Here is a 24,517-nt window from a genome sequence, read left to right as displayed (position 1 = left end):
GATTTAAACCTAGCTGAGGGGCCAAAAAAAATCCCATCAAAAAAATAAAAATAAAAACAGAAATTTGCATAAGGGGGCGTGGCCATGCGGGGCGCGATTAGGCCACGCCCCTAACCCACAGCAGGCACAGCAATGAGATAGGGCTCCCCTGTCACAAGTGCCCTGGCCCCCCCGGACTCATAATCAGCCCCTGGGGGCATGCCAGCAGCTCACAGAGCGCTGGGCATGCTCCCTCACTGACGAAAACGGGGCCCTCCCGTGAAGCCACGCCCCCTTTTCGCCGAGTGTGTTTCCCTCCTTCTGCCTGGAGAAAGCTCCTGCAGAAAGCTGGGAGGTATGCACCCCTGCCTGTGACATGCCCATACTATCTGCTTCTGCTCCTAGTCTCCTGTAGATTTGGCCAGATCTCTGTGACTCATTTGACTAACTCCGCCCAGTGTTGTAACTCCGCCCAGCGTTAGCAAATGAATCACAAGGTCACAGAATAGGGCTATTATATAGGAGATATTTCATTCATTCAGATCTAGGATGTGTTATTCTAGTGTTCCCTTTATTTTTTTTGAGCAGTGTATAATGGGTGTGGATCATAGGGTCGACCACACTTAAGGCCCATACACACTTGACGATAAAATGAACGACGTCGTTCATTTCAGCCCTCCTCAACGACGTCGCTCATTATATCGTCAAGTGTGTATGCATCCGACGACCACCGATGCGCGGCCCCGCGGGACGTTAACGACCCTCGCTTATCTGTGGAGCATGTATGCTCAATTTCCACTATGGTCATTACTGACCAGAGACGTCGTTGAATGTGTATGGTGTGAAAGACCAACGACCAAGCCACTGTTCACCAGCCCTGTTCCCAGCTCATTATTTTAATAAACTGTTCAGCTTGGATGCTTCAACGATGAATGGTCTATAGGCCCATACACACTTGACGATAAAATGAACGACGTCGTTCATTTCAGCCCTCATCAACGACGTCGCTCATTATATCGTCAAGTGTGTATGCATCTGACGACCACCGATGCGCGGCCCCGCGGGACGTTAACGACCCTCGCTTATCTGTGGAGCATGTGTGCTCAATTTCCTTTATGGTCGTTACCGACCAGAGACGTCGTTGAATGTGTATGGTGTGAAAGACCAACGACCAACGACCAAGCCACTGTTCACCAGCCCTGTTCCCAGCTCATTATTTTAATAAACTGTTCAGCTTGGATGCTTCAACGATGAATGGTCTATGGTCTATGGTCTATGGTCTATGGTCTATGGTCTTTGGTCTTTGGTCTTTGGTCGTTGGTAGTGTGTATGCTCATGTCGTTTGCTCAGCTGTTCAAGGGAAGTTCAAGGGAAGTCGTTGACGACGATCGTTGACGATGTGTGCATCGTCAAGTGTGTATGGGCCTTATGGTCTTTGGTCTTTCGTCTTTGGTCGTTGGTAGTGTGTATGCTCATGTCGTTTGCTCAGCTGTTCAAGGGAAGTTCAAGGGAAGTCGTTAACGACGGTCGTTAACGATGTGTGCATCGTCAAGTGTGTATGGGCCTTTAGGTCGACAGTGTCTAGGTCAACCACTATTGGTCGACAGTAAGTAGGTCGATATGGGTGTGGATCATAGGGTCGACACGGTGTTTAGGTCGACATGTCCAGGGTGGACAGGACAAAAGGCCGACATGAGTTTTATTTTATTTTTTTTTAAAGTGTTTTAAGAGTGACCGGGAACCCCAATTAGTGCACCGTGTCCCCTCGCATGGGGAACGACTCCGCTGCGCTCGGCACAGGTTACCATTCCCAATTGTACTCCACGTGGATAGTAAAGCATGAAAAAGTTTTACATTTCTCTATCGTCCTAGTGGATGCTGGGGTTCCTGAAAGGACCATGGGGAATAGCGGCTCCGCAGGAGACAGGGCACAAAAAGTAAAGCTTTAGGATCAGGTGGTGTGCACTGGCTCCTCCCCCTATGACCCTCCTCCAAGCCTCAGTTAGATTTTTGTGCCCGGCCGAGAAGGGTGCAATCTAGGTGGCTCTCCTAAAGAGCTGCTTAGAAAAGTTTAGCTTAGGTTTTTTATTTTACAGTGAGTCCTGCTGGCAACAGGATCACTGCAACGAGGGACTTAGGGGAGAAGAAGTGAACTCACCTGCGTGCAGGATGGATTGGCTTCTTGGCTACTGGACATTAGCTCCAGAGGGACGATCACAGGTACAGCCTGGATGGTCACTGGAGCCTCGCCGCCGGCCCCCTTGCAGATGCTGAAACGAGAAGAGGTCCAGAATCGGCGGCAGAAGACTCCTCAGTCTTCTTAAGGTAGCGCACAGCACTGCAGCTGTGCGCCATTTTCCTCTCAGCACACTTCACACGGCAGTCACTGAGGGTGCAGGGCGCTGGGAGGGGGGCGCCCTGGGAGGCAAATGAAAACCTTTTTTGGCTAAAAATACCTCCCATATAGCCTCCGGGGGCTATATGGAGATATTTAACCCCTGCCAGAATCCGTTAAGAGCGGGAGACGAGGCCGCCGAAAAAGGGGCGGGGCCTATCTCCTCAGCACACAGCGCCATTTTCCCTCACAGAAAGGCTGGAGGGAAGGCTCCCAGGCTCTCCCCTGCACTGCACTACAGAAACAGGGTTAAAACAGAGAGCGGGGGCACTAATTTGGCGTTAGAAATATATAATAAAGATGCTATAAGGGAAAACACTTATATAAGGTTGTCCCTATATAATTATAGCGTTTTTGGTGTGTGCTGGCAAACTCTCCCTCTGTCTCTCCAAAGGGCTAGTAGGTCCTGTCCTCTATCAGAGCATTCCCTGTGTGTGTGCTGTGTGTCGGTACGTGTGTGTCGACATGTATGAGGACGATGTTGGTGAGGAGGCGGAGCAATTGCCTGTAATGGTGATGTCACTCTCTAGGGAGTCGACACCGGAATGGATGGCTTATTTAGGGAATTACGTGATAATGTCAACACGCGCCAAGGTCGGTTGACGACATGAGACGGCCGACAAACAATTAGTACCGGTCCAGACGTCTCAAAAACACCGTCAGGGGTTTTAAAACGCCCGTTTACTTTAGTCGGTCGACACAGACACAGACAGGGACACTGAATCCAGTGTCGACGGTGAATAAACAAACGTATTCCTTATTAGGGCCACACGTTAAGGGCAATGAAGGAGGTGTTACATATTTCTGATACTACAAGTACCACAAAAGAGGGTATTATGTGGGATGTGAAAAAACTACCGTAGTTTTTCCTGAATCAGATAAATTAAATGAAGTGTGTGATGATGCGTGGGTTCCCCCCGATAGAAAATATGGGCGGTATACCCTTTCCCGCCAGAAGTTAGGGCGCGTTGGGAAACACCCCTTAGGGTGGATAAGGCGCTCACACGCTTATCAGAACAAGTGGCGGTACCGTCTATAGATAGGGCCGTCCTCAAGGAGCCAGCTGACAGGAGGCTGGAAAAATATCATAAAAAGTATATACACACATACTGGTGTTATACTGCGACCAGCGATCGCCTCAGCCTGGATGTGCAGAGCTGGGGTGGCTTGGTCGGATTCCCTGACTAAAAATATTGATACCCTTGACAGGGACAGTATTTTATTGACTATAGAGCATTTAAAGGATGTATTTCTATATATGCGAGATGCACAGAGGGATATTTGCACTCTGGCATCAAGAGTAAGTGCGATGTCCATATCTGCCAGAAGATGTTTATGGACACGACAGTCGTCAGGTGATGCAGATTCCAAACGGCACAAAGGTGTATTGCCGTATAAAGGAAGAGGAGTTATTTGGGGTCGGTCCATCGGACCTGGTGGCCACGGCAACTGCTGGAAAATCCACCGTTTTTACCCTAAGTCACATCTCTGCAGAAAAAGACACCGTCTTTTCAGCTTCAGTCCTTTCGTCCCTATAAGAGTCATATCTGCCCAGGGATAGAGGAAAGGGAAGAAGACTGCAGCAGGCAGCCCATTCCCAGGAACAGAACCGTTCCACCGCTTCTGACAAGCTCTCAGCATGACGCTGAGACCGTACAGGACCCCTGGATCCTACATGTAGTATCCCAGGGGTACAGTTTGGAATGTCGAGACGTTTCCCCTGCGCAGGCTCCTGAAGTCTGCTTTACCAAGGTCTCCCTCCGACAAGGAGGCAGTATGGGAAAAAATTCACGAGCTGTATTCCCAGCAGGTGATAATTAAATTACCCCTCCTACAACAAGAAAAGGGGGTATTATTCCACACTATATTGTGGTACTGAAGCCAGAAGGCTAGGTGAGACCTATTCTAAATCTTAAAAAATTTGAACACTTACAAAGGTTCAAATCAAGATGGAGTCACTCAGAGCAGTGATAACGAACCGGGAAGAAGGGGACTATCTGGTGTCCCGAGACATCAGGGATGCTTACCTCCATGTCCCAAATTTGCCCTTATCACTAAGGGTACCTCAGGTTCGTGGTACAGAACTGTCACTATCAGTTTCAGACGCTGCCGTTTGGATTGTCTACGGCACCCCGGGTCTTTACCAAGGTAATGGCCGAAATGATGGTTCTTCTTCGAAGAAAAGGCGTCTTAATTATCCCTTACTTGGACGATCTCCTGATAAGGGCAAAGTCCAGGGAACAGTTGGAGGTCGGAGTAGCACTATCTCGGATACTGTTACAACAGCAGGGGTGGATTCTAAATATTCCAAAATCGCAGCTGATCCCGACAACAAGTCTCCTGTGCTTAGGGATGATTCTGGACACAGTCCAGAAAAAGGTGTTTCTCCCGGAAGAGAAAGCCAGGGAGTTATCCGAGCTAGTCAGGAACCTCCTAAAATCAGTGCATCATTGCACAAGGGCCATGGTAAAAAAATGGTGACTTCCTTCGAAGCAATTCCAGTCGGCAGATTTCATGCAAGAACTTTTCAGTGGGATCTGCTGGACAAATGGTCCGGATCGCATCTTCAGATGCATCAGCGGATAACCCTATATCCAAGGACAAGGGTGTCTCTCCTGTGGTGGTTACAGAGTGCTCATCTTCTAGAGGGCCGCAGATTCGGCATTCAGTTTTGGATGTTGGTGACCACGGAGGCCAGCCCGAGAGGCTGGGGAGCAGTCACACAAGGAAAAAAATTTCCAGGGAGTGTGATCAAGTCTGGAGATTTTTCTCCACATAAATATAGCTAAGGGTAAATTTATAATGCTCTAAGCTTAGCAAGACCTCTGCTTCAAGGTCAGCCGGTATTGATCCAGTGGGATAAAACATCACGGCAGTCGCCCACGTAAATAGACAGGGCGGCACAAGAAGCAGGAGGGCAGTGGCAAAAACTGCAAGGACTTTTCGCTGGGCGGAAAATCATGTGATAGCACTGTCAGCAGTGTTTCATTCCGGGAATGGAAACTGGGAAGCAGACTTCCTCAGTAGGCACGACCTCCACCCGGCAGAGTGGGAACTTCATGGGGAAGTTTTCCACATAATTGTAAACCGTTGGGAATTACCAAAGGTGGACATGATGGCGTCCCGTCTGAACAAAAAACGGGACAGGTATTGCGCCAGGTTAAGAGACCCTCAGGCAATAGCTGTGGACGTTCTGGTAACACCGTGGGTGTACCAGTCGGTGTATGTGTTCCATCCTCTGCTTTTCATACCTAAGGTACTGAGAATTATAAGACGTAGAGGAGTAAGAACTATACTCATGGCTCCGGATTGGCCAAGAAGGACTTGGTACCCGGAACTTCAAGAGATGCTCACAGAGGACTTATGGCCTCTGCCGCTAAGAAGGGACTTGTTTCAGCAAGTACCATGTCTGTTCCAAGACTTACCGCAGCTGCGTTTGATGGCATGGCGGTGGAACGCCGGATCCTAAGGGAAAAGGCATTCAGGAAGAGGTCATTCCTACCCTGGTCAAAGCCAGAAAGGAGGTGACCGCACAACATTATCACCACATGTGGCGAAAATATGTTGCGTGGTGTGAGGCCAGGAAGGCCCCACGAAGAAATTTCAACTCGGTCGATTCCTGCATTTCTTGCAAACAGGAGTGTCTATGGGCCTCAAATTGGGGTCCATTAAGGTTCAAATTTCGGCCCTGTCGATTTTTCTTCCAGAAAGAATTGGCTTCAGTTCCTGAAGTCCAGAAGTTTGTCAAGGGAGTATTGCATATACAACCCCCTTTTGTGCCTCCAGTGGCACTGTGGGATCTCAACGTAGTTCTGGGATTCCTCAAAACACATTGGTTTAAAACCAGTCAAATCTGTGGATTTGAAGCATCTCACATGAAAAGTGAACATGCTCTTGGACCTGGCCTGGACCAGGCGAGTGTCAAATTGGTGGTTTTTTTCTCAAAAAAGCCCATATCTGTTTGTCCATTCGGACAGGGCAGAGCTGCGGACTCGTCCCCAGTTCTCTCCCTAAGGTGGTGTCAGTGTTTCACCTGAACCAGCTTATTGTGGTGTCTTGCGCCTACTAGGGACTTGGAGGACTCCAAGTTGCTAGATGTGGTCAGGGCCCTGAAAATATAGGTTCCAGGACGGCTGGAGTCAGGAAAACTGACTTGCTGTTATCCTGTATGCACCCAACAAACTGGGTGCTGTTGCTTTTAAGCAGACTTTTGCTAGTTGGATGTAATACAATTCAGCTTGCACATTCTGTGGCAGGCCTGCCACAGCCAAAATATGTAAATGCCATTCCACAAGGAAGGTGGGCTCATCTTGGGCGGCTGCCCGAGGGGTCTCGGCTTTACAACTTTGCCGAGCGGCTATTTAGTCAGGGGCAAACACGTTTGTAAAATCCTACAAATTTGATACCCTGGCTAAGGAGGACCTGGAGTTCTCTCATTCGGTGCTGCAGAGTCATCCGCACTCTCCCGCCCGTTTGGGAGCTTTGGTATAATCCCCATGGTCCTTTCAGGAACCCCAGCATCCACTAGGACGATAGAGAAAATAAGAATTTACTTACCGATAATTCTATTTCTCGGAGTCCGTAGTGGATGCTGGGCGCCCATCCCAAGTGCGGATTATCTGCATTACTTGTACATAGTTACAAAAATCGGGTTATTATTGTTGTGAGCCATCTTTTCAGAGGCTCCGCTGTTATCATACTGTTAACTGGGTTCAGATCACAGGTTGTACAGTGTGATTGGTGTGGCTGGTATGAGTCTTACCCGGGATTCATAAATCCTTCCTTATTGTGTACGCTCGTCCGGGCACGGTACCTAACTGAGGCTTGGAGGAGGGTCATAGGGGGAGGAGCCAGTGCACACCACCTGATCCTAAAGCTTTACTTTTTGTGCCCTGTCTCCTGCGGAGCCGCTATTCCCCATGGTCCTTTCAGGAACCCCAGCATCCACTACGGACTCCGAGAAATAGAATTATCGGTAAGTAAATTCTTATTTTTTTTTTTTAGAAAAACTCATGTTGATCTGCAGACCATGTCGACTGGAAACCATGTCAACCTACAGTACTTACCTAAGTGTGGTCGACCTAGAGACCAGACAGATAGATAGATAGATAGATAGATAGATATAGATATACATACAGATATGTACTGTGTGTGTGTATGTATGTGTGTGTGTGTGTGTGTGTGTGTGTATATATATATATATATATATATATATATATATATATATATATATATATATATATATATATTCTAAAATAATCTCTGGAATCTAATTTTCCAGTAAAATTCTATGTAAATAATCAATTCTGAGTGCATTGTAAGGTCGTATTGTATGTCGCACTTGCAGGATGGAAGACTTAAGACCGGCGACTACATCTTACAAATTGGCGACACCAACGTCCAAAGAATGGCCAGTGACCAGGTCGCTCAAGTTTTGAGGAACTGTGGGAATTCCGTTAGAATGGTGGTTGCCAGGAATCCTCAGGGAAAGCCCCTCGTCAGACCACCACCGCCACCTCCACCGGCCACATTGCCAGTGGGGTCACTGCCTCCTCTGGACATCAAAAATAACAACACTGTGAGTACAACTTTTTCGCTTAGCAAATACTGTTTCAGATCCTTTTGCCATTAACTTGGTGCACGACTGTAGTTATGCATATTGGCAGGGCCGGCTCCAGGCATGTTCGACTGGAGCGGCCGCGCGGGGCGCCACTCTTTTAGGGCGCCGCACGCTGCGGCCGCCATATTCCTGCCTGGAGCCAGCCTTCAAACTGTGTGTGTGTGCGCGCAGCGCGCTGTGCGGCGCCGGCGTCTGACGTTAGACGCCGGCGCCGCGCAGCGCAGACGGAATCGTTCATCCGTCCAGCCGCCCGCCCGCCTGCCTGCCTGCCTGGGCCCACAGCAGTACTCCCCCTCCCGGCTCCCAGCACCGCAGTCCGCAGTGACAATGCCATGTAAGTTACATGGCATGATCATGTTACATGATGTAAGTTAAAATCTGCACTGTGGGGGCATTATATATCTGGCACTGTGGGGGCATTATGTTTATTCATGTGGGGGCATATCTGCACTGTGGGGGCATTATATATCTGGCACTGTGGGGGCATATCTGCACTGTGGGGGCATTATATATCTGGCACTGTGGGGGCATAGCTGCACTGTGGGGGCATTATGTTTCTGGCACTGTGGGGGCATATCTGCACTGTGGGGGCATTATGTATATGGCACTGTGGGGGCATATCTGGCACTGGGGGCATTAATGTATCTGACACTGTGGGGGGCAATAATGCATCTGGCACTGTGTGGGCACTTATGCATCTGGCAATATGTGGGCATTTATGTATCTGGCACTGGGGGGATTTATGTATCTGGCCCTGTGGTGGCATATCTGGCACTGTGCGGGCATTTTTATATATGGCACAGTGGGGACATATCTGGCACTGTGTGGGCATTTTTATATCTGGCACTGTGTGGGCACTTATGTATCTGGCACTGCGGGGGCATCATGTATCTGGCACTGTGGGGGGCATATCTGCACTGTGGAGGCACTTATGTAACTGGCACTTTGGGGGCATTTATGTATCTGAACTGTGGGTGCATATCTGGCACTGTGTGGCCATTTATGTAGCTGGCACTGCTGGGGGGCATGTCACGTGTAGCTGGCACTGCTGGGGGGCATGTCATATAGTGTTCCCGCTAGGCGTCTGTGGCTAGGCAATGTGTCTCAGTGCTGTGCCTGGCGCAAAGTGTATAGGAGGTTCTACCTGGTGCAGTGTGTATTAGCTGCACTACTGTGTGGTGTAATGCAAATTGCCACTATTATGTGGCCACGTACCTTCCCCACGAAGTAACTCCCATTAATTTTTGCTGCGCGCCTTCGGCGCGCACTGTCCATGCTTTGACATATAGGTGTGGGAACAACAAGCAGTATGTACATCATTTTGCCCTCCTAACTTAAAAATGTGCCCTCCCTGTGATCAGCACCATGCCCTAAAAAGTGAACACTATCCTGTGTAGCTGGCACTGCTGGGGGGCATGTCATGTGTAGCTGGCACTGCTGCGGGGCATGTCATGTGTAGCTGGCACTGCTGCGGGGCATGTCATGTGTAGCTGGCACTGCTGGGAGGCATGTCATGTCTATCTGGCACTGCTGGGAGGCATGTCATGTCTATCTGGCACTGCACATTATGTGTATCTGGCACTATACTGGAGACATTGTGTGTAAGGAACACTACTGTGGCTATGTGTTAGGCTGCTAATTGTGTGAAAATATTTTTACAGTTTGATGATATGAAGTTACGAGTCCACGCCCACTTTTCCAGAGGCCACACCCACTTTTCCGGGAGCGCGCGCGCCTTCGGCGCGCGCATGGGGGGGGGGGGGGGGGGCGCTTTTACATTTTCTCGCTCAGGGTGCTAGTAGGCCTGGAGCCGGCCCTGCATATTGGCATGGAAGGCTTGTCGAGGTAAAGTACACCTCAGTATTGTTGTAGTCAGGGGCCAAATATGCAGGGAAATACTTTGGGATAAACTTTACTATAACCAGTACATATAAGGCTTTATACAAGAAGAAGGTAAAAGGGTACATTTTCACAATAAAGAGAGACTACACAGTGATTGCTTAAGATACAGCACCATCTGCTGTCCCTCCAGTATAATCAGGCAGTCAGTCAGCAATGCTTAGACTTTTTAGCTGTTGCTGTACTCCAACATACAGGAAGATCATCTTGTGCAGACACTTTGTCTCCTTCTTTGTATGCTTTCTTAATAGTCTATGCCAGGGTTGCAGTGTTATAAATTTGACCACATATTGGAAACACATCTCTCTCTCTCTCTCTCTCGCTTACCCCAATTTATACTAGTCTGTAAAGTTCACTTCTCTGGTCTACCCTAAACCTTAGGACAATCTTTCTACTTTCAGGGAAATGGTGAGAGCAATCTGTATGATATTACACTAACCAAGAAGGAAGGTCAGAGCCTTGGAATAACCGTTGTAGGCTACACTGGAGGAAATAATGGTGGTAAGATTAATTCGACAAAAATCTAATTCAATTTATATGTTCCCTAAAACAAGTAAATTGAACTGTACTTATCAACTCCATACAGTAGAAGCGGCCATTTTGTGTGATGGACCAACATGCTCAAGAAAACAACCAGACAATTCATCAGGAGCTAGTGATGACATTTTGGTTTATTAAAAGATCCTGTTGCCTCAATGAGGTCACTGGCTTCTAGTCACTGGCTACTGAGATCACTGGCTTCTAGTGAACGGATTAACTGTGTTCACAAAATGGCTGCCTCTACTTTGTGTAGGTATCGGGAGAGCATAGGTTTCTTTCAGTGTTGCAATATTCTTTTTCTTTTGTGAATTGGGTAAATGTACAAAAAGGGCAGGGCTTAATGTGCAGGTAGCCGAATTCAGGGCCTCTAACCCCGCCATCCCCCATCCCCCCCCCCCCCCCCCCCCACACACACACATCATATATACACACACCCCCAGTCATCTGATGTCTGAAGGATATATTTCTCTGCGGAGCCATACTGTATATTTTGGAGGGGCATACTTTGTGTCTTGTGGGCCAATTTAATGAAGGCTGTTTGGTTACATGTCAACTCATGTTTTAGAAGTCTACAGTACTCCTCTCCTCAGAATGCCTCAGTACCCTCAGAGTTGCCGACAGTTAGACAGATGTAACGCCAAACAGTACCTGCCAGGAGATTTAACAATGTAACTTTCCAGGAATCCCTGAGTGGCTTATCAATGCTATGATTGCCTGGCAACTCAGGTTTATAGGGAAAAAAAGGCAACAAATAAGGAGAACCGCACAGGAAAATGAGAAAATATATGTAATATACCGTATCTTCTGACTGCACTTATCAGTACGCCTGACAATAATCTCATAGCCCTCTGATCGGGCTCCTGTTGGGCATTGGGTTCATTTGTGAGCCTTCCTTGCTGCAGTAATTGGCCAATAGCTTGATGATCAATGCTGTTACATCAGAATGCGTAGTCAGCATTTGGGTATACACTTATGCATTCAGTCTGTCGGCCCTCTGTCAGAGCTGCGTACATTTGAACTGCTGTTCACCACACACAGGGGGTCATTCCGAGTTGATCGCTCGCTAGCAACTTTTTGTAGCTCTGCGACCAGAAAGTCACAGCCTAATGTGGGAGTGTATTTTCGCTGTGCAAGTGTGTGAACGCCTTTGCAGCCGAGCAGTACCAAAACAGTTTGTGCAGTTTCTGAGTAACTCTGGACTTACTCAGCCGCTGCGATCACTCCAGCCTTTTTGGTCCCGGAAATGACGTCGGACACCCGCCCTGCAAACGCTTGGACACGCCTGCGTTTTCCCAAACACTCCCAGAAAACGCCCTCTTCCTGTCAATCACCTTGCGATCGACTGTGCGAATGTGTTATTCGTTAAATCCATCGCCCAGCACCGATCTTCTTTGTACCCGTAGGACACGCCTGCGCATTGCGGTGCATACGCATGCGCAGTTTTGCCGAGTTTTGACCTGATCGCAGCGCTGTAAAAAGTTGCTAGCGAGCGATCAACTCAGAATGACCCTCACAGTGCATTTCATACCTCTTGGATATAAAACTCGGCTTTATCCCGGCACAGACCCTGAACACAGAACACAGGTTGAAGCTGGCTGATGGACCTGGGTTATTTCCAGGTGGTCGTCCTTCACACCGGACCTAAGGTTTCCGTCTAGCAGTGGATGCTTCTATATGATGTGACCCGGGTTATACCATTCACACATAAGCCAGGTCACTGAGCAGGGTTGCGTGTTCCGGGAATAACCCTGGTCAATTGTAGGGTCGCAGAGCTTGATAATGTCAATCCAGGTCTGACCCTTTCAGACATAAGTAGGACCCGGCTCGACTCGCCGTTCCCCAGCAAATTACCAGGTTTTTGCTTATATCTGAAAGGAGTATATGATTGAACTTGGAAGGGCGATCATTAATCCCTCCCTATGAGGTACGGGAAGTATAGGAAATTAAGTGTCATGGAATAAAAATCTAGACTCGGGAGTTAAATTGTGTGACATTTTAAGGAGCCGTTCTGCAATGAAACAATTGTTTGTAATTTGAGAATTAAAAGGATAGATAAACAATAAAATTAGCATCCCAAGTATCATAGACTTTACAGAGAGACCTAGAGGAGTTTTTAAACATGTCATGTGTTCCATGTGATTATCAGTACCTAGCTCTTCTGATAATTCTTAGCGGGATAGGGAGGGGTTGTCTCTGGGGCCTTGACGTTCACAGACAATGGGGGCAACATGCACACTTTTAATTTTCAGGAGCGCTAGCCAGCTCCGCCCACCTTCCTGCCCCTTCAATAATTCTGCGGCTTAGTATGCACTGCGTGCAATCACACAGGACCCGTTCTGCGCATATGCAGCCGCCCCACCCTCGGAGGTGTACACAAACCATCTCTGAACCAGGCCTTTTATTTGCTTAAGTGTTGGCAGGATCAGTGTGGACTCCTTCCAATATAACATTGCTGTGGACCATTTATTTCGTTGGAAGACAATCCTAAGTTTCTTAAAATACTGAAGGAAAACCATCAGGCCATACTTGCCTACCTGACCCATGGAAAGTCCAGGAACAGAGCATTTTCTCCCTCATGGAGAGGGTCAGGTAGGCAAGTATGCATCAGGAGCAGGTAAAATCTCATTGTTTATTGGAGTAGGTTCTGTTCTGTTAGTGCTGGGCATTTAGCCGCGCTTCCTTACACATCCGTGTCCGTGATAAAGCTGTGGAGAGTACAGGAAGATTGTATCATTTCTGAAAGTATCTGAAACCACAAATATTCTTTTTATCTTTCCTATTTGTACTTATGATATTTTGCATTCTAAAATATATAATATTACAGTTCCACTAATAAACGTGTTGTTCGCCCATCTCTTCTTCCTTTATCCCCCCCCTTCCCTTAATGTCGATGCACCAGGGAGCACTGAGTCGGGCAGGTATGGGAGTGTGAGTTCTGTTGATGTTGCATGATCCATGCGACAATTCTTCCCTACAACTTACGGCTCTTCGTCCTTCCTTCTATGACATGCCTGTATGTCATACGCGTCTGTGTGTCATTCTTGCTGCAATTGCATGAGTGGTCGCAACTGTCTTTCCTAAGTGGTTCCCAGGCTACACCTTCATCCAAACGTAACGAGAGCTCGTTTGTGTTGTATTCATGTTCAACGCATACATACTTTCCCAATAAAAATGTCATTCTTTTTAACAATTGATAACAAGATGGTTTGACAATCTGGCATTGAGCATTTCACCTGCGTGCACAACAGCCATTTTGGGTGCTGTAAACAGAAAAGTGTACAGATGGCGCTTCAATTCAAAGGTGCTGCAATCCACCAGCCGGGATGGTCACCAATTTCCCAAAAAGGTTAAATTTCAGTTCTACAGTTTTGCTGAGGTGCGCTCCCTGGGTCACTACGGGTAATGTTCTTTATTCAAAAAGGAGTTTACATCTACAGGTGATTTTTCAGCAGTACTTCCTCGTTCCAATTTTAAACGATGTCCCCAAAGAAAAAAAGAGAGAATTGTATATAGTGAAGTACCGTAGGGCTCAAATGGGTTCACAAAAATTTTGATCATATATATGGTATGGTGTAGAGCAGAAAAACTTGAATCCACCTTAATATGGCAGACCTACGTACCAGAATTAGTGGAGTGTCAATAGTGCCCACCCAAATACGCTTGTAATATCACTCCCTTTATTCCTGCAGACTTCAATAGCAATTCTTTTCTCCCAATCCTTCACCTCTCCGTTCAGATAAAGTGTGTCCGGAAATAGGAGGAAATAGCAATATATAGTGAAGTACTGCTTGTTGTAAAGTGCAAAATTGATTTATTTTTAAAGTGCAACATAAAACAATGGGCGTCTTAATCACAAAGTGCAAATTCACAAAGATAAAAAACTGTAATCCACCACAGATTAGTGGACCCACGTATCAGAGTTTGTAGGGTGTCACAGTGGCCCACCCAAAAACGCTTGCAATATTGCTCCCCGGGGTATGTAGCAACAATCGGTGTGTTCCCTCTGGCTTCTGCAGGTACCTCCAATCAGTCACCTGATTGGAGGTACCTGCAGAAGCCAGTAAATCCACTAATCTGTGGTGGATTACAGTTTTTTATCTTTGTGAATTTGCACTTTGTGATTAAGACGCGCATTGTTTTATGTTGCACTTTAAAATTAAATCAATTTTGCACTTTACAACAAGCAGTACTTCACTATATATTGCTATTTCCTCCTATTTCCGGACACACTATATCTGAACGGAGAGGTGAAGGATTGGGAGAAAAGAATTGCTATTGAAGTCTGCAGGAATAAAGGGAGTGATATTACAAGCGTATTTGGGTGGGCACTATTGACACCCCACTAATTCTGGTACGTAGGTCTGCCATATTAAGGTGGATTCAAGTTTTTCTGCTCTACACCATACCATATATATGATCAAAATTTTTGTGAACCCATTTGAGCCCTACGGTACTTCACTATATACAATTCTCTCTTTTTTTCTTTGGGGACATAGTTTAAAATTGGAACGAGGAAGTACTGCTGAAAAATCACCTGTAGATGTAAACTCTCCTTTTTGAATAAAGAACATTACTCGTAGTGACCCAGGGAGCGCACCTCAGCAAAACTGTAGAACTGAAATTGAACCATTTTGGGTGCTGAACTACTTCACGAGAATGCAGCCAGACATTTGGTACAAGTGTCTAGTGATTACTGGTAGTGATATGCTTCACTGGTTTCTAGTGAATTGATTGTCTGTGTTCTCTTGAATAATGGGTCAGAACTGTCTAAGGGGTATATTCAATTAAAGTTGGATCGATTTGTCGGAATGGATCCGACAAGGGCTATTCAATGAACAGCCAAAAAAAGTCGGATTGAGATGAGGGACCTGAGAGGAGGAGACGGGGAGAGACGCGGGGAGACGAAGGAGAGCCGGGGAGAGACGCGGGGAGACGAAGGAGAGCCGCGGGGAGACGAAGGAGAGCTGCAGGGAGACGGGGAAGAGCAGCGGCTACAGCAGCGTAGCAGGAGGATGTGGCACCAGCGCCATACCTCACGGCAGCGTCCACCCGGCTCCAGCAAGCGGAACCTCGCTTTCTGGGGCCGGGTGGACGCTGCCGTGAGCGGAGGTGGTGCCCCATCCTCCTGCTACGCTGCTGTAGCCGCTGCTCTCCCCGTCTCCTCCTCTCAGCTCCCTCATCTCAATCCGACTTTTTCTCTAACGTCCTAAGTGGATGCTGGGGACTCCGTAAGGACCATGGGGATTAGCGGCTCCGCAGGAGACTGGGCACAAAAGTAAAGCTTTAGAACTACCTGGTGTGCACTGGCTCCTCCCCCTATGACCCTCCTCCAAGCCTCAGTTAGATTTTTGTGCCCGAACGAGAAGGGTGCACACTAGGTGGCTCTCCTGAGCTGCTTAGTGAAAAGTTTAGTTTTAGGTTTTTTATTTTCAGTGAGACCTGCTGGCAACAGGCTCACTGCATCGAGGGACTAAGGGGAGAAGAAGCGAACTCACCTGCGTGCAGAGTGGATTGGGCTTCTTAGGCTACTGGACATTAGCTCCAGAGGGACGATCACAGGCCCAGCCATGGATGGGTCCCAGAGCCGCGCCGCCGGCCCCCTTACAGAGCCAGAAGACAGAAGACGTCCTGTCTTCACCAAGGTAGCGCACAGCACTGCAGCTGTGCGCCATTGCTCCTCAGCACACTTCACACTTCGGTCACTGAGGGTGCAGGGCGCTGGGGGGGGCGCCCTGAGCAGCAATAAAAACACCTTGGCTGGCAAAAATACATCACATATAGCCCCCAGGGCTATATGGATGAATTTTAACCCCTGCCAGAATCCATAAAAAAGCAGGAGAAAAGTCCGCGAAAAAGGGGCGGAGCCTATCTCCTCAGCACACTGGCGCCATTTTCCCTCACAGCTCAGTTGGAGGGAAGCTCCCCTGGCTCTCCCCTGCAGTCACTACACTACAGAAAGGGTTAAAAAAGAGAGGGGGGCACTAATTAGGCGCAGTATTAACAATACAGCAGCTATAAGGGGAAAAACACTTATATAAGGTTATCCCTGTATATATATATATAGCGCTCTGGTGTGTGCTGGCAAACTCTCCCTCTGTCTCCCCAAAGGGCTAGTGGGGTCCTGTCCTCTATCAGAGCATTCCCTGTGTGTGTGCTGTGTGTCGGTACGTTTGTGTCGACATGTATGAGGAGAAAAATGATGTGGAGACGGAGCAGATTGCCTGTAATAGTGATGTCACCCCCTAGGGGGTCGACACCTGAGTGGATGAACTGTTGGAAGGAATTACGTGACAGTGTCAGCTCTGTATAAAAGACAGTGGTTGACATGAGACAGCCGGCTACTCAGCTTGTGCCTGTCCAGACGTCTCATAGGCCGTCAGGGGCTCTAAAGCGCCCGTTACCTCAGATGGCAGATATAGATGCCGACACGGATACTGACTCCAGTGTCGACGGTGAAGAGACAAATGTGACTTCCAGTAGGGCCACACGTTACATGATTGAGGCAATGAAAAATGTTTTACACATTTCTGATAATACGAGTACCACCAAAAAGGGGTATTATGTTCGGTGAGGAAAAACTACCTGTAGTTTTCCTGAATCTGAGAAATTAAATGAGGTGTGTGATGATGCGTGGGTTTCCCCCGATAACAACTGATAATTTCTAAAATGTTATTGGCATTATATCCTTTCCCGCCAGAGGTTAGGGTGCGTTGGGAAACACCCCCCAGGGTGGATAAAGCGCTCACACGCTTGTAAGAACAAGGGCTCTACCCTCTCCTGAGATGGCCGCCCTTAAGGATCCTGCTGATAGATAGCAGGAGGGTATCCTAAAATGTATTTACACACATACTGGTGTTATACTGCGACCAGCAATCGCCTCAGCCTGGATGTGCAGTGCTGGATTGGCGTGGTCGGATTCCCTGACTGAAAATATTGATACCCTAGATAGGGACAGTATATTATTGCCTATAGAGCATTTGAAAGATGCATTTCTATATATGCGTGATGCACAGCGGAATATTTGCCGACTGGCATCAAGTCTAAGTGCGTTGTCCATTTCTACCAGTAGAGGGTTATGGACACGACAGTGGTCAGGTGATGCGGATTCCAAACGGCATTTGGAAGTATTGCCTTATTGAGGGGAGGAGTTATTTGGGGTCGGTCTTTCAGACCTGGTGGCCACGGCAACAGCTGGGAAATCCACGTTTGTACCCCAGGTCGCCTCTCAACATGAGAAGACGCCGTATTATCAGGCGCAGTCTTTTCGTGGGCAAGCGGGCGAAAGGTTCCTCATTTCTGCCCCGTAACAGAGGGAGAGGAAAAAGGCTGCAGAAATCAGCCAGTTCCCGGGAACAGAAACCCTCTCCCGCCTCTGCCAAGCCCTCAGTATGACGCTGGGGCTTTACAAGCAGAATCAGGCACGGTGGGGGCCCGTCTCAATGAATTTCAGCGCGCAGTGGGCTCACTCGCAAGTAGACCCCTGGATCCTTCAGGTGATATCTCAGGGGTACAAATTGGAATTCGAGACGTCTCCCCCTCGCCGTTTCCTAAAGTCGGCTTTACCGATGTCTCCTTCTGACAGGGAGACAGTTTTGGAAGCCATTCACAAGCTGTATTCCCAGCAGGTGATAATCAAGGTACCCCTCCTGCAACAGGGAACGGGGTATTATTCCACACTGTTGTGGTACCGAAGCCGGACGGCTCGGTGAGACCGATTCTAAATCTAAAATCTTTGAACACTTACATACAGAGGTTCAAATTCAAGATTGAGTCACTCAGAGCAGTGATTGCGAACCTGGAAGAAGGGGACTACATGATGTCTCGGGACATCAAGGATGCTTACCTTCATGTCCCAATTTACCCTTCTCACCAAGGGTACCTCAGGTTTATGGTACAGAACTGTCACTATCAGTTCAGACGCTGCCGTATGGATGGTCCACGGCACCCCGGGTCTTTACCAAGGTAATGGCCGAAATGATGATACTCCTTCGAAGGAAGGGAATTTTAGTTATCCCTTACTTGGACGATTCCCTGATAAGGGTAAGATCCAGGGAACAGTTGGAGGTCGGTGTAGCACTATCTCAGGTAGTGTTGCGGCAGCACGATTGGATTCTCAATATTCCAAAATCGCAGCTGATTCCGACGACTCGTCTTCTGTTCTTAGGGATGATCCTGGACACAGTTCAGAAAAAGGTGTTTCTCCCGGAGGAGAAAGTCAGGGAGTTATCCGAGCTAGTCGGGAACCTCCTATAACCGAGCCAAGTCTCAGTACATCAATGAAATGGTTCTGGGAAAAATGGTGGCTTCCTATGAAGCAATCCCATGCGGCAGATTCCACGCAAGAACTTTCCAGTGGGACCTGCTGGACAAATGGTCTGGGTCGCATCTTCAGATGCATCAGCGGATAACCCTGTCACCAAGCACAAGGGTGTCTCTCCTGTGGTGGTTGCAGAGTGCTCATCTTCTAGAGGGCCGCACATTCAGGACTGGGTCCTGGTGACCACGGATGCCAGCCTGCGAGGCTGGGGAGCAGTCACACAGGGAAGGAATTTCCAGAGCTTATGGTCAAGCCTGGAGACATCACTTCACATAAATATCCTGAAGCTAAGGGCCATTTACAATGCTCTAAGCTCAGCAAGACCTCTGCTTCAAGGTCACCCGGAGTTGATCCATTCGGACAACATCACGGCAGTCACCCACGTAAACAGACAGGGTGACACAAGAAGCAGAAGGGCAATGGCAGAAGCTGCAAGGATTCTTCGCTGGGCGGAAAATCATGTGATAGCACTGTCAACAGTATTCATTCCGGGAGTGGACAACTGGGAAGCAGACTTCCTCAGCAGACACGACCTCCACCCGGGAGAGTGGGGACTTCACCCAGAAGTCTTCCACATGTTTATAAAACTCGACAAGTATTGCGCCAGGTCAAGGGACCCTCAGGCAATAGCTGTAGACGCTCTGGTAACACAGTGGGTGTACCAGTCAGTGTATGTGTTCCCTCCTCTGCCTCTCATAACCAAGGTACTGAGAATTATAAGATGGAGAGGAGTAAGCACTATATTCGTGGCTCCGGATTGGCCAAGAAGGACTTGGTAACCGGAACTTCAAGAGATGCTCACGGAGGATCCGTGGCCTCTACCTCTAAGAAGGGACCTGCTCCAGCAAGGACCCTGTCTGTTCCAAGACTTACCGCGGCTGCGTTTAACGGCAGGGCGGTTGAACGCCGGATCCTGAAGGAAAAAGGCATTCCGGATGAAGTCATCCCTATCCTGATCAAAGCCAGGAAAGATATAACCGCAAAACATTATCACCGCATTTGGCGAAAATATGTTGCGTGGTGCGAGGACAGTAAGGCCCCGACGGAGGAATTTTCAACCAGGTCGATTCCTACATTTCCTGCAAACAGGAGTGTCTATGGGCCTGAAATTGGGGTCCATTAAGGTTCAAATTTCGGCCCTGTAAATTTTCTTCCAAAAAGAACTAGCTTCAGTCCCTGAAGTTCAGACGTTTGTGAAAGGGGTACTGTATATACAGCCTCCTTTTGTGCCTCCAGTGGCACCTTGGGATCTAAATGTAGTTTTTGGGTTCCAAAAGTCACATTGGTTTGAACCACTTAAAAATGTGGAGTTAAAATATCTCACATGGAAAGTGGTCATGCGGTTGGCCCTGGCCTGGGCCAGGTGCGTGTCAGAATTGGCGGCTTTATCCTGTAAAAGCCCTCATCTGATTTTCCATTCAGACAGGGGGAATTGAGGACTTGTCCTCAGTTTCTCCCTAAGGTGGTTTTCAGCGTTTCACCTGAATCAACCTATTGTGGTGCCTGCGGCTACTAGGGACTTGGAGGACTCCAAGTTGCTAGACGTTGTCAGAGCCCTGGAAATATAGGTTTCCAGGACGGCTGGAGTCAGAAAATCTGACTCGTTGTTTATTCTGTATGCACCCAACAAGCTGGGTGCTCCTGCTTCTAAGCAGACTATTGCTCGTTGGATTTGTAGTACAATTCAGCTTGCACATTCTGTGGCAGGCCTGCCACAGCCAAAATCTGTAAAAGCCCATTCCACAAGGAAGGTGGGCTCATCTTGGGCGGCTGCCCGAGGGGTCTCGGCTTTACAACTTTGCCGAGCAGCTACTTGGTCAGGAGCAAATACGTTTGTAAAATTCTACAAATTTGATACCCTGGCTGAGGAGGACCTGGAGTTCTCTCATTTGGTGCTGCAGAGTCATCCGCACTCTCCCGCCCGTTTGGGAGCTTTGGTATAATCCCCATGGTCCTTACGGAGTCCCCAGCATCCACTTAGGACGTTAGAGAAAATAAGAATTTACTTACCGATAATTCTATTTCTCGTAGTCCGTAGTGGATGCTGGGCGCCCATCCCAAGTGCGGATTGTCTGCAATACTGGTACATAGTTATTGTTACCAAAAAATCGGGTTATTGCTGTAGTGAGCCATCTTTTCTAGAGGCTCCTCTGTTATCATGCTGTTAACTGGGTTTAGATCACAAGTTATATGGTGTGATTGGTGTGGCTGGTATGAGTCTTACCCGGGATTCAAAATCCTTCCTTATTGTGTACGCTCGTCCGGGCACAGTATCCTAACTGAGGCTTGGAGGAGGGTCATAGGGGGTGGAGCCAGTGCACACCAGGTAGTTCTAAAGCTTTACTTTTGTGCCCAGTCTCCTGCGGAGCCGCTAATCCCCATGGTCCTTACGGAGTCCCCAGCATCCACTACGGACTACGAGAAATAGAATTATCGGTAAGTAAATTCTTATTTTTTTAAAGTCAGATTGAGATGGTTGGAAAGGGGGCCAAAACCTGTTGGTTTTGTGCCCCGTTTCCGACAGAAACACGCGGATCGGCGGCTATTCTACCGATCCACGTGCTTTCCGACAAGTCGAATTCCCCGACTTGTCGGATAACTTTGGGTTGTATTGAGTAGGTCGGAACCCCTTCCGACCTAAAAAAAGTCGAAAACTGCTGTCTTTCCGACAGACAGCAGCTTTTGACAGCAATTGAATATACCCCTTTATGATTTGACTCCATTATATGTGTGTGTTCTATTGTGGTGCCTACGTCGCGGGACATGTCTGCCACTCGTGCCCGCGTTGTTCATGCGGTTCTATAATGAGATGGTGGCTAAGATTTGTTTGTTGCACATGACCGCCAGCGGCTATCACTCCGAACTATCCAACCACTACAAGTTGGAGCACCCCTTCCCAGTCCTTCTAGCAGATGTGTTGTGGTCCCATCCTCCCATTACTGGGACACGGTCGCTTCCCCTGGCCCCTTCTGTTCTGGGATGTTCCAGTGTTCACATGTGGGATGTGAAACTGAACTGGAAATTAATTTTGTTCTCGTCATTTGACCAGTTGGCTGCTTTGTCACCTGTGTTATTACAGCCATGACGCGTCATGGTGGGGACTGAAGGCAGGGGTAAGTTTTTCCTGAACTATGCAAAATAATCCCATAGCTTTATTTTTGTAAATTTTGGCATGGAGTTTTTTTTCTTTTTCTTTTTTAAGTCTTAGAGAGGAAAAGATAATATTTAATGTAATTTTGCAAGCCAATGCAGTTGCTAGAATGAATTCCCAATGCTCTTGTTGTTCTCTGTAGGATAGGATTGTACATATCCTCCATGAAATGAATGTCCATCCTATTTTCACCAGGTTCTTCCGGTATCTTTGTGAAGGGAATAATACCAGGCAGTGCCGCCGATCAAAGTGGATGTATTCAAGTTCATGACAGAATAGTAGCTGTAAGTACTTAGGGGCAGATTTAACAACGACTGATATTCTTATCACTCGTTATAAATGATAAATGGTGCTCCAGCCAATCGGCTCCTAACTGTCAGTTTTCAAACACGACAGTTGGGAGCTGATTGGCTGGAAGAACATTTATCATTCATAATGAGTGATGATCAGAATATCACTTGTTGTTATATCTGCCCCTCTATCCCCCCCCCCCCCCCCCCCCTCCTCTCTGTGTTTTATTGATGGTGGGTGTTTAATGTGTGCAGGATGGATGCTCAGAAGAACCAACCTCTTCATAATTAGCAGAAACATGTCCTGGGTCCATTAGGGCTTATTTAAATTACACTGCACATAATGAAAACAGGATATATGTTCATTCATAGGATTACACAGGCTAGCAAGCGGTTGTGGGTCAAAGGGCGAGAAATAACATAAGCAGTGATTGGCATGTCTCCGCCTACAATATCAGATACGTTGTATTGGGCTTGTGGAGGCAGTACAGGTACGTTTTGCTTATTATAGTCTGGTGCAAACCTCCCTTTCTTATTATAAAAGAAAATTACAAATAAAAGAGCTAAAGTGAATTAGCAATGCTGCCCTATAAAGAAAGGATTACACTGCGCATAAATGCTGAAGTGATCTTACATACTATGGTGGTCATTCCGAGTTGATCGCTAGCTGCATTCATTCGCTGTGCAGCGATGAGGCAAAAAATCGTCACTTCTGCATATGCGGCGCAATGCGCACGTGCGACGTACTATTACAACGTACAATGTAGTTTCACACCGGGTCTAGCGAAGCTTTTCAGTCGCACTGCTGGCCGCAGAGTGATTGACATGAAGTGGGCGTTTCTGGGTGTCAACTGACTGTTTTCAGGGAGTGTTCGGAAAAACGCAGGCGTGCCAGGAAAAACGCAGGCGTGACTGGGCGAACGCAGGGCGTGTTTGTGACGTCAAAACAGGAACTTAACAGTCTGAAGTGATCGCAAGCGCTGAGTAGGTTTTCAGCTACTCTAAAACTGCACAAAAAAACTTTGTAGCCGCTCTGCGATCCTTTCGTTCGCACTTCTGCTAAGCTAAAATACACTCCCAGTGGGAGGCGGCATAGCGTTTGCACGGCTGCTAAAAACAGCTAGCGAGCGATCAACTCGGAATGACCACCTATAAGCGATGACCCCAAACCCCATTGTTTATACAGATAATGATTCATAAGACATAATGTATAAAACAGAGCTCTTTTAAATAGTAATGTAAGTATTGTTTTAGCATGCATCTGTGACAGTAGCTATTTTCTTTCTAAATACCTCTTTGGGAGGTAAACAAACATGGCTGTCATAGAGTGACGGCTCCCAATGGGAGAAGATGTAATTTGCTCAGAGTAGAACACAAAACCCATTGTTTGGCAGACAAGGAGGGGAGAATGTCATGGTGAAAACAAAGCTCAGAGGGCCTTTCCAAAGCCACTCTGCTCACTACATCATGTGCCATGTGACTCAAACAACAATGGAAAAATCTGATGAATTATTATTATAATTAATAAAAGAAACAAACCAAGGGAAGATGATGCATTGCAATATTCTCCATATAGTCTGCCACAGTATAGATGACAGCCATGTTGGTTTACCTTCCAGAGAGGTATTGGGATTGCTACTTGAGAAAAGTAGAAAAAAAAAATCAACAAAGATACACAAATCAATGTGTTGGGATTGCTACATGTATTATATAGGCTATTAATGTAAATCTCTAAAAGCAATAGGACAAACGAATAAGTTGTGTGTGCAATAATTTATAAGCTACATACAGTAAGTAAGAGGAAGGATTTATATTTGCGTAGAACAGTTCATGATGATACTGCCTAAGACAAAGTCACCTGTTTTCTAGCGAGGTAGCTATTTTGTTGTGTGTACGAAAATTCAACCTCCCAATTCACTTGCAACAAGTGACGTGGCTGAGGAAGGGGTATAAGCATTCTCTTGAATATTTGGCCAATACACAACAGGCTACCCTGTACTGTGTTTTGCAGGTTGGTCTTCTTTAATAGAGCGTGATAAGTAGAGTTTACCAATGTTGCATGATCAACGAGACCCAAATGACCATTTTCCTCTTCCTGTCTGTGTTCAATAAAATTTTCCAGAATAAGTGTTTATTTTAATTCTTTAGGTTGACGGAGCAGACATCCAGGGGTTGTCCAATCAGGATGTTGTGACGGCTTTACGTAACACCGGACAAACCGTACATCTCGCTCTATCCAGAGGTCAAGTGCCATCTACCCCAACACCTCTGGATAGTTCTCCGCAACAAGGTGGGTTAGTTTTCTTGTGGTCTTAAAGCAGTTGAG

At 47.4% G+C, this 24,517-nt stretch overlaps 1 protein-coding gene across 7 annotated transcripts in view; it reads left to right on the top strand.

Moving 5' to 3' along the window:
• Positions 1–24,517, top strand: part of PATJ (PATJ crumbs cell polarity complex component) — a 446,647-nt gene that overhangs the window by 72,227 nt on the left and 349,903 nt on the right. For all 7 annotated transcript variants that reach the window (XM_063939224.1, XM_063939227.1, XM_063939228.1 and 4 more), the window contains exons 8-11: positions 7,722–7,952; positions 10,295–10,394; positions 22,097–22,185; positions 24,340–24,481. In XM_063939224.1, the coding sequence (XP_063795294.1) occupies positions 7,722–7,952; positions 10,295–10,394; positions 22,097–22,185; positions 24,340–24,481 (562 nt within the window). The remainder of the gene's footprint in view (positions 1–7,721; positions 7,953–10,294; positions 10,395–22,096; positions 22,186–24,339; positions 24,482–24,517) is intronic.

This window comes from Pseudophryne corroboree, chromosome 9 (assembly GCF_028390025.1).
Source record: "Pseudophryne corroboree isolate aPseCor3 chromosome 9, aPseCor3.hap2, whole genome shotgun sequence".
Lineage (NCBI taxonomy): Eukaryota > Metazoa > Chordata > Amphibia > Anura > Myobatrachidae > Pseudophryne > Pseudophryne corroboree.
The sequence above is the reverse complement of the archived record's forward strand: the minus strand, read 5'-3'. Positions and strand labels throughout refer to the sequence as shown.